General features: G+C 40.5%; 1 protein-coding gene across 3 annotated transcripts in view; it reads right to left on the reverse strand.

Moving 5' to 3' along the window:
* Positions 1 to 447: 447 nt before the first annotated feature.
* The window catches only part of LOC137283663 (heparan sulfate glucosamine 3-O-sulfotransferase 6-like), a 44,622-nt gene continuing 29,485 nt past the window's right edge, over positions 448 to 15,584 (reverse strand). For all 3 annotated transcript variants that reach the window (XM_067815294.1, XM_067815293.1, XM_067815292.1), the window contains one exon: positions 448 to 2,910. In XM_067815294.1, the coding sequence (XP_067671395.1) occupies positions 2,292 to 2,910 (619 nt within the window). In that variant the 3' untranslated portion in view covers positions 448 to 2,291. The remainder of the gene's footprint in view (positions 2,911 to 15,584) is intronic.

The following is a 15,584-nucleotide window of genomic DNA, read 5'->3' on the forward strand; positions in this document are numbered from 1 at the left end:
CTTACCTCCGCTAAACTCGTCTCCAGTGTACCTAACGATCTATGTTAAGCCATAACAGTATGGCTAGATTAAGCCATCATCAGATGAAACGACGTTCCGTTAAACGAAATGCTGATGTTAGCTCACGAACTATTTACCTCGAAAAGGTGGTGAAATAACGACATTCTTGCCAATTAAAAAGGGTTTCTCTTCAATATACTCGTACATAGAGTCGGATTCGGGTACATCAAAAATAGCGGAACGTGTTGTATCATTGAGAATGCGAAATTAGAACGGTGTGGATAGCCAGACACTTCAAATATTCGAGTTATCCGTAATTCGAGACAACCGGAGTCTCCAGTTAGCACGGTGATACTATATACGGATAAACGAACTGGTCTTCTTCATCGTGTTCGACATATTCTCATTCGATGGTGCATGAAATAGACACACAAAAACAAAAGCTTGTTTCTGTTGAAAATATGTGATTTATTTCCTCATAACAAGAACAATATCAACATGCATCTCCCACTGGTCAGTCGGTATCACGTGGTATAAGCTACATATTTCTAGATTATAAACATGTACTAACCAATGTACAGTTTCCTTCATTTATTTTCTGTTCGTCATATCCTGGTAATAGAATGGATTTCAGGTCGAAATGGACTCGGTCCTTGAAGTCCCTACTGAACTTGGAACGATGTTAGCAACACTTCCAACGGTCAAAATACCCACTCTTACAATGTCTGTACAAGCAGTGAATGTTTACTTTGATTTCATGGAAATCACTTTACATTGTATATACACTTAATAATAAATAAATACAAATGATAGCACCATAAGTTTCAAGTGATAACGAGTGGTCGTATCTACATAACGACGTCACGTTGAAATGATGGGGTCACGTGACCCATCACCTTATCATGTGATGTCCCACTACCCAATGAAACAGGACAAAGTTCAGTAAGCGTGGAAGTTATAATAATGACTGTTTTTACTGGCAAGATACGATGGCATTTGACGAGTGTGTTTGACTCGGCTGAAGTAAGTCTGTTTTAACACCATATACAAATGGAGATAGCTTAACCTTGCGTAGACATTTCACAACGTGTACTTGTCTAAGCGTCAGAGTTGCCTTTAGCGGAATAAGGGTTACAGTGAGTCAGCTAGATCACTGCTTCCGGTATGTTACTATGGCAACAAGAATAAACGTCACGCGTGAACCGACGTCATCGTTGGTTTTGTCGTCACATAAGATGATAAGTCTCGAATTAGCAGCGAATGTATGGAGACACATATGCTTCAAGTGGTTTTATATCCATTGACATAAGGTTGAGTATCACCTCGTCTTCAAAACGTTATTGTAACAAAAGCAAGACACTAATGAAACAGCCATGTTGTTGGTCCCTAGTTTTGAGTGACTCCGAAGGTCTGAAAGGGTAAAATCACTTGTAGATGACGAAAGCACGGGCCCAGCAAAGCGATGACGTACAGCAACTGCAGATAGTTTTCAACGAAACATATCCAGATATTGGTAAGTTCCATCAAGGTCCTAACTACGTCTGACACATTGACCTGAACCACTTCCGGACTATTTTAAAGGTATTCAGCACTCTGTATATCAATAGTTTGATTTTACATTTCACACAATATCATAAACATTTGCATGATTATACAAGCTGTAGTATAGCTTTTGTCAAAATGATAATTTTCAAAATAAATTAAATTAATTTCATGTCACTTACTACAAAAGACTTAATATAATCAAAGCCATAATATACATAGCACTGCATTTTAATAGATGCCAACAACATTTTGTTATGCATGTGGACAGAACTATGTATCTGTATCTCGGAGTTCAAAGGTTTGACGAAATGCTTTTTTGGCCTGCCCGGTAGTCGTGTTCCGATTACACCTAATAGTGCCACAGACATGAAAAAAGTGTTATGGGGACAAACAATGAACATATTTGCCCCTCACTGTAAGTGTCTTCACTGAAACCCTTGTTTGCATTTGCCAGTAGACTTGGTGTGAAATCTATTTCCATGGCTTGCACAGTCGTGAGACACCTCACAGTGTGCTTCATTGTTTCAATTTGCGGAGGGCCTAAGCACACATCCCGACCTGGGGACAGGCGCCATTCAGACCAGATCCCTGTTGCGTATGCCTTGCATTAGACCATCCCACGGTCAACACATGCTCCAACCTTGTCAACATAAGGCATCGCCGTCAACACAAAACAGCGTTCTTTATGACACGTCATGAAGACGGGACGTGACAGCGGTCAATAACTAGACTTATGACCGTCCGGGTCACGTCCAGCCGAAGTCTTGTTTCACCATTTGATAAAACTTCAGATTAAAAGGACGGTAAAAGTCTCTCAGTCTCTGAACTACGTCAGGATCGACGTGAGGATGACGACGACCCTTGGTTTTGCCTAAGCAATGAGGTCTTCCACTACCTTCAGGCTTTTTCAGACAAGGGAATCCTCTGGTCTGGTTGAGGTAGAAATGCTTATCAGTAATTATCCGTTTCAGGCCAAGGAAATCCTGAACCTTAGCCATCTCTCCTGCAGGATCAGATATCAAGTTTTCCCCACTCACGAAATGCATTTGTTCCAACGGGAAATACCTCAACCAACGTTCCACGTGTTTGGCATAAACTCCAATCCTCACAGCACCCCACTTGGTGTCGACAAGGCGGGTCGTGTTGTCTATGAAAGCCATTTGCTCAAAAGGTTTTAAATAAGGCCTTTTTGTGAAGGACTGAGTGTAGTCTGATATTGCACGAGTCACCGGGTCCCTAACTACCACAATCAGTTTTACGCCCTTGGACATGTTGAAGACCTTCTTGGGAACTTCACGGGTGACGAAGTAGCTTGGGGTCTTCTCGATGGTCACCTGACCCGGAAGTGTGGTCGGCATCTGTCGCCTGCAGAGAGAAGAGACATTGTTAGATAAACATGAAATATTCTTATGAAACTACACTATGATAACATTGTTCTGTTGAAAACATCACGTGAATCAGACGGAAGGAAAGTCTAAGGATTTAGGTCACCAAACCTGCAAGAACCGGGGTGATCTGGGATTCAAACCTACTACAAGCGGATTCGGACGAAGTTAATTACTATCATTTATAGCGATAACACGTCTGATACGAGACTTGTTTGTTTGTATTTAACACCGCACTAGAAAAGATTATTGCTACGAACATAGATCGATGCATTGCCAGTCAAGATCCGGATTGGTTTAAGATAAAGACCTTAATGGAAAATGTCATCATTCACTATACAGTTCAACAACTGAAACGAATTCCTGGCAGTGATTCTTTCTGATGTTGCCAGGTTCCTTTTGGGAAGCTGATATATATTGGGATTGCGCTACTTCAATGGATATTGTTGTTATTACTTCAATAACCGCGGATATGCGAAAATTCATAAATTCACAAAGAAGGTGGATTTCAAATGTCACTGTCTGGCATAACTGGGCCAGTGCGATAATTTATTCATTATTTCATTGCCACTCACGTCTCATCTGTCAGCAACTAGCGCACATAAATTTCATTGGATAAATATATGCTTATCATAATACACATAAACATCGTGAACTTTCCACATCCACATTCATCAAAACTCTGACATGCGCTGTGCAGAAGGATTAGTGCAGTAGCTGCTGTGGGCGATATGAAACGCCGCCAGGTTTCGGATTTCACGCTTAGAAGAACAGTTTGATGTAAAGCGATGGATTGTTATATGCACGACCACATCATAACCCATCATACCAAGAATACCAAAAAAATGGAAACGCAAATAGTGTTACTATATTTAGCAAGTTTTGGCACACGAAACCGATAATGTAGCCCCCGTAGTGTGCTATAATAAAATTTAACGCTGTAGTCAAATCCTAGTGACAGCAACATGAGTTGTTCGAAGATGATGTATTTTTAACGTTCACCTAAAATCTTTGATGGTATTTCGGAATGATACGTCTCGAAGGGTGGATAACTCGAAGATCAAAGTTTTAAACTGTTATTTGCACAATACTGGAAATGCATTCAAACTTCGATGTTTCGAAATCGATATTTACCCTTCATTTGGCATTCTGTTGCGAATATATCTACTTTGGTTTATTGCGTCCCTGGATGACACAGATTATCCTCAATAGCAAATTAACTTAATATCAGTAATATCATGGAAATTGGGTTCCATTTGCAACGCACAAAGTTAGCAAGAGAATGAATATCAAACAACGCATATCACACAACAGACATGTACTAGTGTGACACTGGATTTCCGAATTGAAAGCGCCATTATGTAATTGAATGCTACGTTCCAAGCTCGCTACACATTCATTAATCATTTACAGGCAGACAACACCTAGCACGGAGAGAATGAAATTCACAGAAGTACCGCCTAGCCAATCAAAGAGTAAACATTTCGATTCGTAAAGGGCAATATTGATACACTGCTGAAATCGCCAATAAACTGATCCTCATTAATCCTCTCCGGCGTCGAGAAGACTCGCTTCTGTCGCCTCTGGGTAGCTCACAGCTCATAGCTCTGGTACAGAGTTCGAGGTGACCTTCACTAGGAGAGCAGTTGTTTACGTCATTTGGCAGTAAATGGTTCTGGAAACATTGTAGCCATATCTGAATTATAGTCTTATTGTACTTTAATCAGACCGTTATTTCATTTATTTCTCATGAAACTATTCTTAGGTTATCCGCGTAAGAAGAAATATAAACAAAGGATTAATATACTGTTGAAGCGTCTCTATTACTACAGTTAGTATCTGAAAAGTGGAATCTGGTAAATTATCTTTAGTAAATATAAAGGTTCACAGAATATTTTTAAATTTCATCAAGGATGAAAATGAAGATACTTTGTTTGTCATGCTCTGAGAGCGTACGTCTGGAAGTACGGAATTTCCATCAATGATTCCCATGTTGTGTACTCTTAACAAAAGTAGAGAACTTCACTTTTACTTTGCGATTGAAAAATTATGAGATACATCGGGGTCAGTCAATGTTGATATGATAATATGCGACGGTGTTCGAGTACATCACTATTTGTATTTCCTTATGACCATAGTTGATGACCAGTGTATGACGCGAAATTTGCATGTGTACGATTTTCATTTTCAAACAAAAAATAGAACGGCTAGTAACTAACACAAACAACTGTGTGATGGTTGTGGAAACCGTGAAAATCACGAATGCTCGTGCTTGTGTATGGGGGCGACTGCGTTGTGCACGTGCATCCCATGTGTTGTGTTACGGGGTGGTGATAAAGAGAAATGGCGGTGAGTTCATAACATGTCTGTCCTTGCTAACGCTTATACTTCCTATCCAAGTTCAGGTTCTCCTATTTTTATGAAAGCGTACCCGTTACCTTTACTAGAACTAGTAAAGGGACTCTGTCCTCCCTTGCAGACAGCATTCAAGCAATATGCCAAATAATTATAACATTTTACCAGCAATATCCAAGCAAGTATATTCCCAAAATATTTTTAAAAAAACATCCAAGGTTTGGTTTGGAGTTTTCGAAAATAAACCTTTGCTAAAACACATCATATTTTCTGCTAAAAGACATATATATCCTTGCACTATAAAAAAAGTATTTCAAAAATCAATAATTTCTTAAAAGTTTTGAAAGACATTTACATTGTCGAAGAATTCATATCCAGAATGAACAATACTTTTGATGACAAATGGTTTCGTTTATCCTCAATTTTCAAGCTCTGATGTAATCTGCAATGTAACTTGAGTATATATTTGTTGTTTAGATCATAATTATCTAACTGTTGATGAACTTTGATCATGAATATGTCCACTCATGGTCTTAATATATATGCTTGTACTCAATCACGGGAACAAATCAAAGAAACATCAATGTAACTATTCTAACAATATTCAAGCGCTATTTCAGAAACATTTAGAATCCATTGCGACAATATTTCAGAAACATGTCATCAATATTCTGGCAATATTTCGACAACATCCCAGCAAAACTTCAACGTGTTGTGTTAATTGTCATTATCAACTGAGTTGATTGCAGATCTGAGGTAACCAATTCCCCTGTCTCTATGGAGGAAGTATACGTGCAGCACAGTATCACACTATACCGTTGTTGACGGGCCTGACTGCTGCAGCAGACCCGTCTCTGAGTGACGCCTTTGAGATGATGGTAGGATTACATTGGCAGTCTTCACTACAGCAATGGGGCCGGATGGAATCATTCCAAACAGAGCGTGTTGCTGTGTGGTATATTACATTGTTGTTAGGGATGTTGCTAGGCTGGTCACATGACCAACATGAGAGAATAAGAAACAGTAATATGAGAAACGTTCTCCATAATGCAATGTCGTCATGTATTTAATAAAAGCAGTCTTGTTTTTGTATTTGTTTGCCATCGTACTCCAGAATATTCCGTCCTTTTCGCCTATCTGGACCAGACGAACGAGTGGCTGACATCATGAACATCGATCTATCCAAATAGGACACGATGACATGCATCAAGAATCAATCAAGTCAGCGAGTCTGACCACTCGATACAGTTTGTCGCATCTGTGAGAAGCATTATCGATCCGGACGTTCACTCGTTCTTCTCTCGGACAAATGAAACTATGCACTTGAATTTTGCGTTTGATCCAAATATTATGAAACGTTTCTTGTCTGACCTGCGAGCATATTATCCCCACACTACGTAGAGCGCAATTGAATACTGCTTTCATTCAAGCCACCTTCCAACATGGTTGTGTACTTTCCTTTACTCGAAGTATCTCACATATCTAACATATCCCACACGCACGTTCGGGTAAATGTGAACTTGAATATTTTAAGTGAATGAAAACTTTAGCTGACGACTGATAATCATTGGTTTCCTATTTTCTCATGTTTGGATTCGAACTCATTGTTTCCGTGTAGTATATCTGGCTCATCGACCAGTTGAGCTCACTCTATCAAAGTGCTTTAGGGTCAATTTTCGTAGGATCAATACGCTAAACGACTTCACAGCTTAGGACCACAATCTCCGATTCATCGACAATGTAGGATAAGACAAATTGATTGTAAAACAATTTGATGTAAGTGAGTTGTCAGTGAGTGAGAGAGTGAGTGAGTGAGTGAGTGAGTGAGTTTAACGTCGATATTTTCCCAATTATTAATCCAAAAATCAACCTGACTGGATCACATTTCGGAGACTATCAAACACCAAGCCATTAGACACGAGTAGAATCAACTACCTGTATAGCACGGCTGTATATAAACATCCCCCAGCTATGAGAGACGCCGGACTACAATGGTGAAGAGCTGAGATCGATGGAACGAGGCGGTGTTACAAGACCTATACTCATTCAAGCCAGTGCTTACCTCTAACAACGCAAACAACTGGAGCACCGGTAATAACTGGAGAACAGTCTTTTGCACTCTGTATTCATGGCTATTTCTATACATGATTATCCAGATCCGGATCCCGGATCAATCGGAGACTGTGGTTAACATTGATCTGGAAGCTGAATTAACCCAATTACGGCTGCCTTTGTCCAAGCATCCTGGGAAATATGTTCCACCGAGATGCCGTATTAAGACAATACGCTTTATATAGTGTGGTGCGAGTTTCATGCTATCGGCAGAACATCTGAGGCAATATCTCAAGTTATAGTAGGAATTGCAATTTATCTTCTATGTATGATTAAATTTTCTTAGATTAATATATATGTAACGCAATTACAAAGAGTTGTTTGAGCGCAGAAAAGGTTGGATGAAGCTAATGAGTAATCTTTGGTCACGTTGCTGTGAAGTTGAAAATATTTTCAGAAACTGTGTCGATAATAAGTGATCTTAATGACATTAGTAAATGATAGCGATATCTGGTGTTCCGTTGAATTGAATTAACCCATTATGTGCACAAGTTTTTATTAGCTAAAACATGCTTTCGGTTAGATGATTAGTATTATCAAGGATTGATTTCATATAGCTAAGGTTCCGTAAAACAGCTTTGAAAAAGATGTTCATACGAGCCAACGTTTATTACATCTTTCCATTAAAGGATAAGTTACGGAGTCAGCCTGGCAGATAATATGGATGAAGTGGATATCTATCTCCGAACCTGAGCTGTACAATAAGATCGCGAAACGATCGCACGGTATCGTGGTAGAAAACTCATTTGCTCTAAATGCATAGTCGCCGTGCAAGGCGTGGTTGCATCTCTGAGTTTACGTTTGATCACAGCATCTCATTAAGCCGTTGTAGATGAAGTCGTGATCGGTATTGCTGCTGGTGGTGCTGTTCCTTGTGAAAGATCCCGACAAGATTAAAAGCCCGCTTTGTTTGTGATGTTTAAGCCTATCCGTGCATCTTCATGTGTTTTTATATACGTGCGGGAATCAAAAGTAAACTCTCTGGACCGATATGCCATCAGTGTTACGACTGGTGTTTAATTCTGCCTAACAACTATGTATCATCAGAAAAAAGACATCATCTTTGATCAGAGTGTAAGGGGATGAGCAGAGCAGTCACAGGGGATGTGTAGCCCAGTGGTGACATCTCGCGCTCACAGATTGACTGCCAATGCTGATCACAATCAATGCAGCAGCCAGGCGAAAGAGGCTTAGCACTCAAGTCACTTTGTCGCGGAAACTCGGGTCTGAATCAATACTTTGTCTACTTAATTACACCAAGTAGATCATTGGCACGGAGACCAGAGATGCCTGGAGCAGGATGAGGACCCCAAATCGTGAAGAGGACCGCGTACGCTTTTGTGCAGGTCCTTCTGAGCATGGAGGTGGGGGTGGTGGTTAAAGTGGAAAAGGTCGGCTGTAAGCGTATTTTAGTGATCGGATCAGGGTGAAAAGAAACCGGCTGGGATGGATGCAGTAAGGGGATCAGAAATAGGAACAATAAATAAGGGGTAACACTAAATTAATTTAATCCCTCGCATGTCGTGTAACAGGGGTTTTGTGGAGGACTGTATCGTGGGATAAGTGCTTCACTGTCATCGCTATTGGCTTTGTCCATTGAACACGTTGAGAACTACTTAATCATCTTGGTGTTGAGAATGGATGTGAATAACGGTAGTTCTGTGAGTGAAATCCCACTAAATTACAAATACTATGAAAATGAGTTGATAGTGAAACACAATAAAGTCGACGATGTTTGGTCATGATTTTGGGATGTTATGGTTTTAACGCAAGCTAATTCGAATTCTTTCTTACAAGTTGTGTTTATTGTCATTGAGGATTTGCATTGTTAGGGTTAATATTTGGTCAAGTCCATATTTTTTACTTATGATGTTGTTTTCTTTTGGGTTTTTTGATTGTTTGTTGTTGTTTTTTTGTTTTGTTGTTGTTTTGTTTGCTGGGTTTTTGTTGTTGTTATTGTTGTTGTTTGTTGTGGTTTTGTTTGTTTTTCGTTGGATGGATGTATTGTTTCATCTATCAAAGTAAGGTCAGTAAAGTTCAACCTAATGCCATCCGATGGTGAAACATGTTGGCGGACACGACATTACATAATCATATATGATCAAGCCGATCGGACACCAGAGAAAAATGTCCTGGTATCGGATAGATGTTGATATCAGCATAAGAATATTGGAGAATTAATAGGTAATAGATTTACACTGTGGAGTTTTACACTCTGTGTAGGACGACTTAATGGTTCTACTGGTTCCTGCCAATAACAGATTGGAATGTTTCGTTGATCAACGGTGATGGTCTATCATTGTCTGTACCATCCAACTCCCAAGTGTCATTTAAACCTGTATCTACAGCTCAGTGACCCGCTTTCAAACACCATAATGACAGTTATGTATTTGCATTTTGCATTTAAGGTTATGTACTTAACATTTATGACTATAAAGTTAAGATGTCATGACACGATAGATTACCTATAGTAATCCCGAAGAATAGGATGGTCCTTAACTTATTTTGAGTAGTATATCTATTTAACCATGCATACAACAGTAATAAAGTGACTCTATTCCTTGACAAACCCATGCGCCATCACCGGCACAGCACGCCGCCATTAAGACATATGAACTCCAACTTTCAAGAATAGTACGTCGAGTGTGAAATTAAATCACGATACTACAAAACAGATTCAGGGCGCAAAAAGCTTTTACAACAATCGTTTGTTTATCACAGCGCAAAATAAAACCTATAAAGGTAGACTTTACGCCCCAGGACGCTACTTCAAATAAATAGCTACAACCCGGACTTACCGCTACACCCGGCTGGTTCTGGTTTTCTACCTGATTCTTTGTTAATACAGAATATTCAAAACATGGGGTAGTACCATTTATACATTATCACAGCAAGGTAATCCCATTTATTAAAACATATTCTTTTGAAAAACCTATCCGATCTTCTCTGAAATGGCTCCATTTCTTTTCAAATGAACTAGATCTACGTCTGTATGTAAGGTCAACGCTCGATGACCCGGGGAAGGGACAACAATGACGTGAGATGACCCTCCCCTTGCTCTACCCCGGGGTAGATTACAACCAGCGATATATTACCTTAGTGTGTGACTTGTAGGGTAATTAATGTACTGACTGACCCCAAGATACCATCACCTTACATCCGTGTTAACCCCAGGTGTTACGCGAGATGCTATCTGATCTACATGACGTCGAACATTACGTTACCAGGGTTCCGGGACGCTCACGTGCGACCTTGTGGTTTCTCAGCCAGGTGTGAGGGTGCCAGCCTGGCCCTTAGCAGCACCTTGTCACGATATTTATCCTACGCTTGAGTCATTTACCTAAAAACATTACGCTTCCGAGGAATGACTTAAGCGGGGGTAATTTGGGTGTTTATTTGTACAGGTTGTGTCCTTGACGAGTTGTGCCTGTAACGCCGAAATTTAGAAAATGTACAGCTTGGTTCAGGTGAGACTTGGCCAACAAACTGTAAAAGAGGGTCTGTTTGTTGCTGGCCACTGTAGGTGGTTTCATGTGTTTCAAGGTTTAATCTCTCAACACAAGTGATATTTAAACAAAGTTTTACAAGAATGAAGTTGACAAGAAGCACAACCAGTTTAACCTCCATGGATTTCTCTCACATTTACAGGCAACTGTGGCCTGGCTGGTTTAGTATACCATCGTATCCCGAGTGGGAGATGTAGGGGGATATTTGGAATTGCAGAAGATTAAAGCGTCATTCACTCACGCACGCACGCACAAGACAAAGGGACGCACCAGTCACCAACCCGTAAACTCAACACTGACAACGCCTATCCATATCTCATTAAGCGTACATGACACACTGTCATCGAAAATGAATTTTTATGACAAAACAATTTCGGTTGTCGGTCGGCATGAAGGTCAGATCACAGTGCGTGTAGAGGCCACCGACTTGCGTGCTGTTACGTGGTCAACAGCTGTTGTCTTAATTAGCAAACAAAAAATCGAAAATATTGTTAGAAGCAACGATTTTTTTCTTATATGCCAGCAATCTGACCCCAGCGTGTTACCGGACATGCTGTCACCACGTGCTCACCTCCTCAGGCACCGTGTGCTGGTACGCGTTTCAGCCATTCTCTAGTGAAAAAGAGGATGTCATTTCCCAAGTCTGTGGTTTTGTAGAGTTATGCGTGCGTCATAAACAATGATCCTGTACATGGAGTTTTATCTGGAGTATATTTTCAGTCACGCCATGGCCATGCCTACACATGGCAATACCACGTCTTTGTGAAATGTGTAAACTGTACCATGCCATAGGTTGTTAATTCCACCACGCCTTCAGGAACACATGTCAGCAAAAGCCTTTTAATCCAACCAAGCCTTAAAGAACACATATCAGATATACTACGTAAGAGACAGTTTGTCAACCAAGCCTTATACAACATGTATCAGAAATGCCACGTCAGATATAGTTGATCAACCAAGTCTTAAAAAAACATATATTAGATATACTACATAAGAGACAGTCGATCAACCAAGCCTTAACATATATCGGATATACTACGTCAGAGGCAGTTAATTAACCAAGCCTTAAAGAACATATATCAGATATATTACGTCAGAGGTAGTTGATCAACCAAGCCTTAAAGAAGATATATCAGATATACCACGTCAGAGACAGTTGATCAACCAAGCCTTAAAGAATATATGTCAGATATACCATATATCTGATATATATCATTTAAGATGTTAAAGAATTTATGTGAGCGATAGCTGAACGTCTGAGAGAGATATTCATATATCTCTCTGGGTCAACAACTTTCCAAGTCTCATTAATCAGTTTGGCATATCCTGGAATGATACTAATATCTTATGACAGATCGAACAGCATATCCTGAGGCACTTGCTACAAGTCCAGCTGCAACTTCAGCGACATTCACGTCAACGGTGGACGACTTCCATGAACGATCTGGTGTACGGGGCGCGGGAGGTGATGAAACAATGATCAACATAGATGAGGAGCACACATCTCAAGAGTGAGTGAGTGAGCGTTTAACGTCATTTTGAACATTCCAGTAATATTACGGTGTGTTTCGGTGAAAGACACGATCAGGGAGACATAATGTGTGATTTCGTGAACGGTGATAAAGACGAATCACGAAATATACCCTACTTACAGCTGGCTTGAATTCTCCTTCCATACTGCCCCAACAACAATCTCTCCACGTGTTAACATTGAATACATGTTCAACAGATATAAGCACTTTCAAGCACACCATATCCGCGCCGACCGCAGCCGTTACCTACGACCTATAACACCAGGGCCCTGTGTAAATATCGCGGAGTGATAAGCACGAGGTAGGACTATATAATATGCTTGTTATGAACTGGCTAATCTCGCCACTAAATATTCTGGCGGTTGGATTCATCAACTAACAGAACCCATGTGTTTCGTGATAAACAGGCTTATGCCATAATTCTGAGTATCGCCGATGAACCGGCGCCCGGAAGTTCAATCTCGTCATCGGGTTTCATTTACTTGATTGTATACGATTAAATTGATCGTAATTCCTTGTTATAATCTTTTCATTTCGACATAATCCGATACCCATAAATATAGACACTCAAATTAATAAGCATTAAGCCCAAGAGTTGAAAAGCGTCTATGTTGTTGGTTATTTAATTAGCGTCATATTTACTTGACATGAACTATTACGCCGGCCTTGACACAGATCTAGCTTGACGCATATCAGGTTAAGAGAGTTTCTCTAGTCTAAATTGTTAAAATTTTATCTTCAGTGTTTCAGTCTGTTACTCCTTCAAATGTGGAAATGTTGATATATTATTTAAAACTGATAAAAGTATTCATACATACGAAATTGGCGCCATTGCATCTTCACCGAAACAGACTGGAGCTCACTGAATCATTGATATTGCCACCTCAAGCTCTCACAGGACAATAGGAGCAAAACACACTATGCTAACACGTTTGATTGGAAACTAACATCCGAGGCATTATTCATTTATACTACAAATATTCTATCTTTGTGTGACGGGTTTTGCATTACATGCAGTCAGTGTCAGGTAGTGGCAGCAGAAACAGGAAGTACCGTTCTCAAGTGAATGGTAATTTATGCCTCGCAAGAATGCTAACACTAATAAAATGATAATAATAATCATAACACAACCGAAATACTAACGATCATTTGTGACCATATGGAGGTTGAAGTAGCCGTTAGACCACCATAAAGGAACAACTCCCGACTAACGACTTTCCGAATCCACTAAAGTCTTCTTATGCCGGAATAACAAGGTCATAAACCCGTGGCACCTTCCCCTGGCCTTGAGATACAGATTTAAGCATATTCTTAACTATCGAGGATATGATTATGTGCGAAGCCGTGGGGCTTTGGTCAATCTCCACCAATTAGCTACCGCTAACCCTCCCACTCCATGACGGCTTGGGGCTCTTGCAGGAATCGTTCCAGGGAGATCTCTACGAGGACACCATCGCGGTTCGGCGGACAATGACTCCGTGACACGGAGACAGGCCTGATATCCAAGGTCCCGCTCCTCAAAGCGAGTTTAGCACTATAAATGTGGTTACTCCCATACCGAAACACAGACCCACGATATATGACATGTATTTCGCTCTAAGGAAACAGGGTCGAGGAACAGAACGAATACGCCTCAGTAGAAAACAAAAGTAAACAACGCCCATACTTCAAATAAATCTTAAGTGTTAAATAAAAACGTTCGCTTTGTCTCTCCAGAACGTTTTAAAAATACCAACAGCAAACAGTCGCTTAAATTTGAAGGAGGTGTATTTGTGGAAAATGGTGGATTTGGCTTTGGAGGAACAGGAACATCGGTCTTCAGTAATTAGGTCAGGTAGGGTAGTGGTTAGTGGTCTCGTCATGCTGGAGACCCGGGCTTGAGACCCTACATAAGAACAATGCATGAAGCCCATTTCGAGTGTCTTGGTGGAATATTTCTTAACACGGCTTAAACCAGACTCACTCACTCACTCATTCTCACACTTCAGTGTACAGGTCTCGCTAACCTTCTGATGCCAACAGTTTGTGCAGACATTTTATCGCCACGTATTCTCATTGATATATTGAGGGCGGAGCTGTCGACAAGCACTGCCACCTATCCGGATATTGGTAGATAAATCATTGGTAACAGACTGGTTCAGATTAGACAAGCAAACGAAAAGAGCGAGTAACTCAAGTATATACAGTTGTCCGTCCACGTCGGTTGCCGAGCTATCAACCGTCTGTAGCATTCGTCTCATGCAGACAGCTCTATTATAAATACATACACAGGCATTAAACCAGCTCCATAACTCAGGGGATATTTAAACAAGATAGGAGAGACGTCAGGAAGTTATATTTGCTCCGCTATTGTTATCTCGGCAGCAAACACGGGCAAAGCGGAGCAGGAGAGACTCAATGTCCACGTACGCGTCCCACAAATAAGAACGGGCACTAATATACCTGTTCTTCTGTACAGTAACATGACCGCAGTGGTCTGGGTGTCGACCTCACTGGCTGGTATGTCGAGTTCGGTGACTTGTGTGACTCGGCCTAGGTAAGAGCATGTCGGCTTTAGTGACTTGCGAGTTTATTTATTTATAGTCTACAACTTCAATGGCTTCTGCGATTATGGTGCTTACACATCAATCTTACTTCGATTGTTTATAGTTTAACGCTGTGTGTTTTATATTCTGCGGTATGTGCAAGTTTAAATCTGGAACTAGAGAATCCAGTGATTGAAATCATGAGCATCGAACTACGTCACTGGGATACCATGACATGCATAAATCACGTCCTTGAGCCTGACCACTCGATCCTGTTAATCGCATCTTACAAATTGCGCAAGACCAATTACAACCCGGATCTTCAAGTCTCTGTTTTATCATAATCAGACTTTAAGATAAGTGTACTGGATGCCGAACAGATTCCTTTGAAAGTGGACTTTGATGGCGTGAGTGTCGACAGATGTCCATTGCAAGCCGAAGGATTCGCCTCACCAGCCCCTGTCTGTCTCACAATCATTGAACTACATTACTTTCCTCCAATCTAATGCTTCTGGTGTGAGGATCTCATAATTGAAGTCACGATTTTCCTCTGAATCACCAACCTCTCTAATCCTCTATTTCAATTTGAATAATTATTTGTTTCCTTCAAAAAATAAATGTTCA

The sequence above is a fragment of the Haliotis asinina genome, chromosome 5, assembly GCF_037392515.1.
Source record: "Haliotis asinina isolate JCU_RB_2024 chromosome 5, JCU_Hal_asi_v2, whole genome shotgun sequence".
Lineage (NCBI taxonomy): Eukaryota > Metazoa > Mollusca > Gastropoda > Lepetellida > Haliotidae > Haliotis > Haliotis asinina.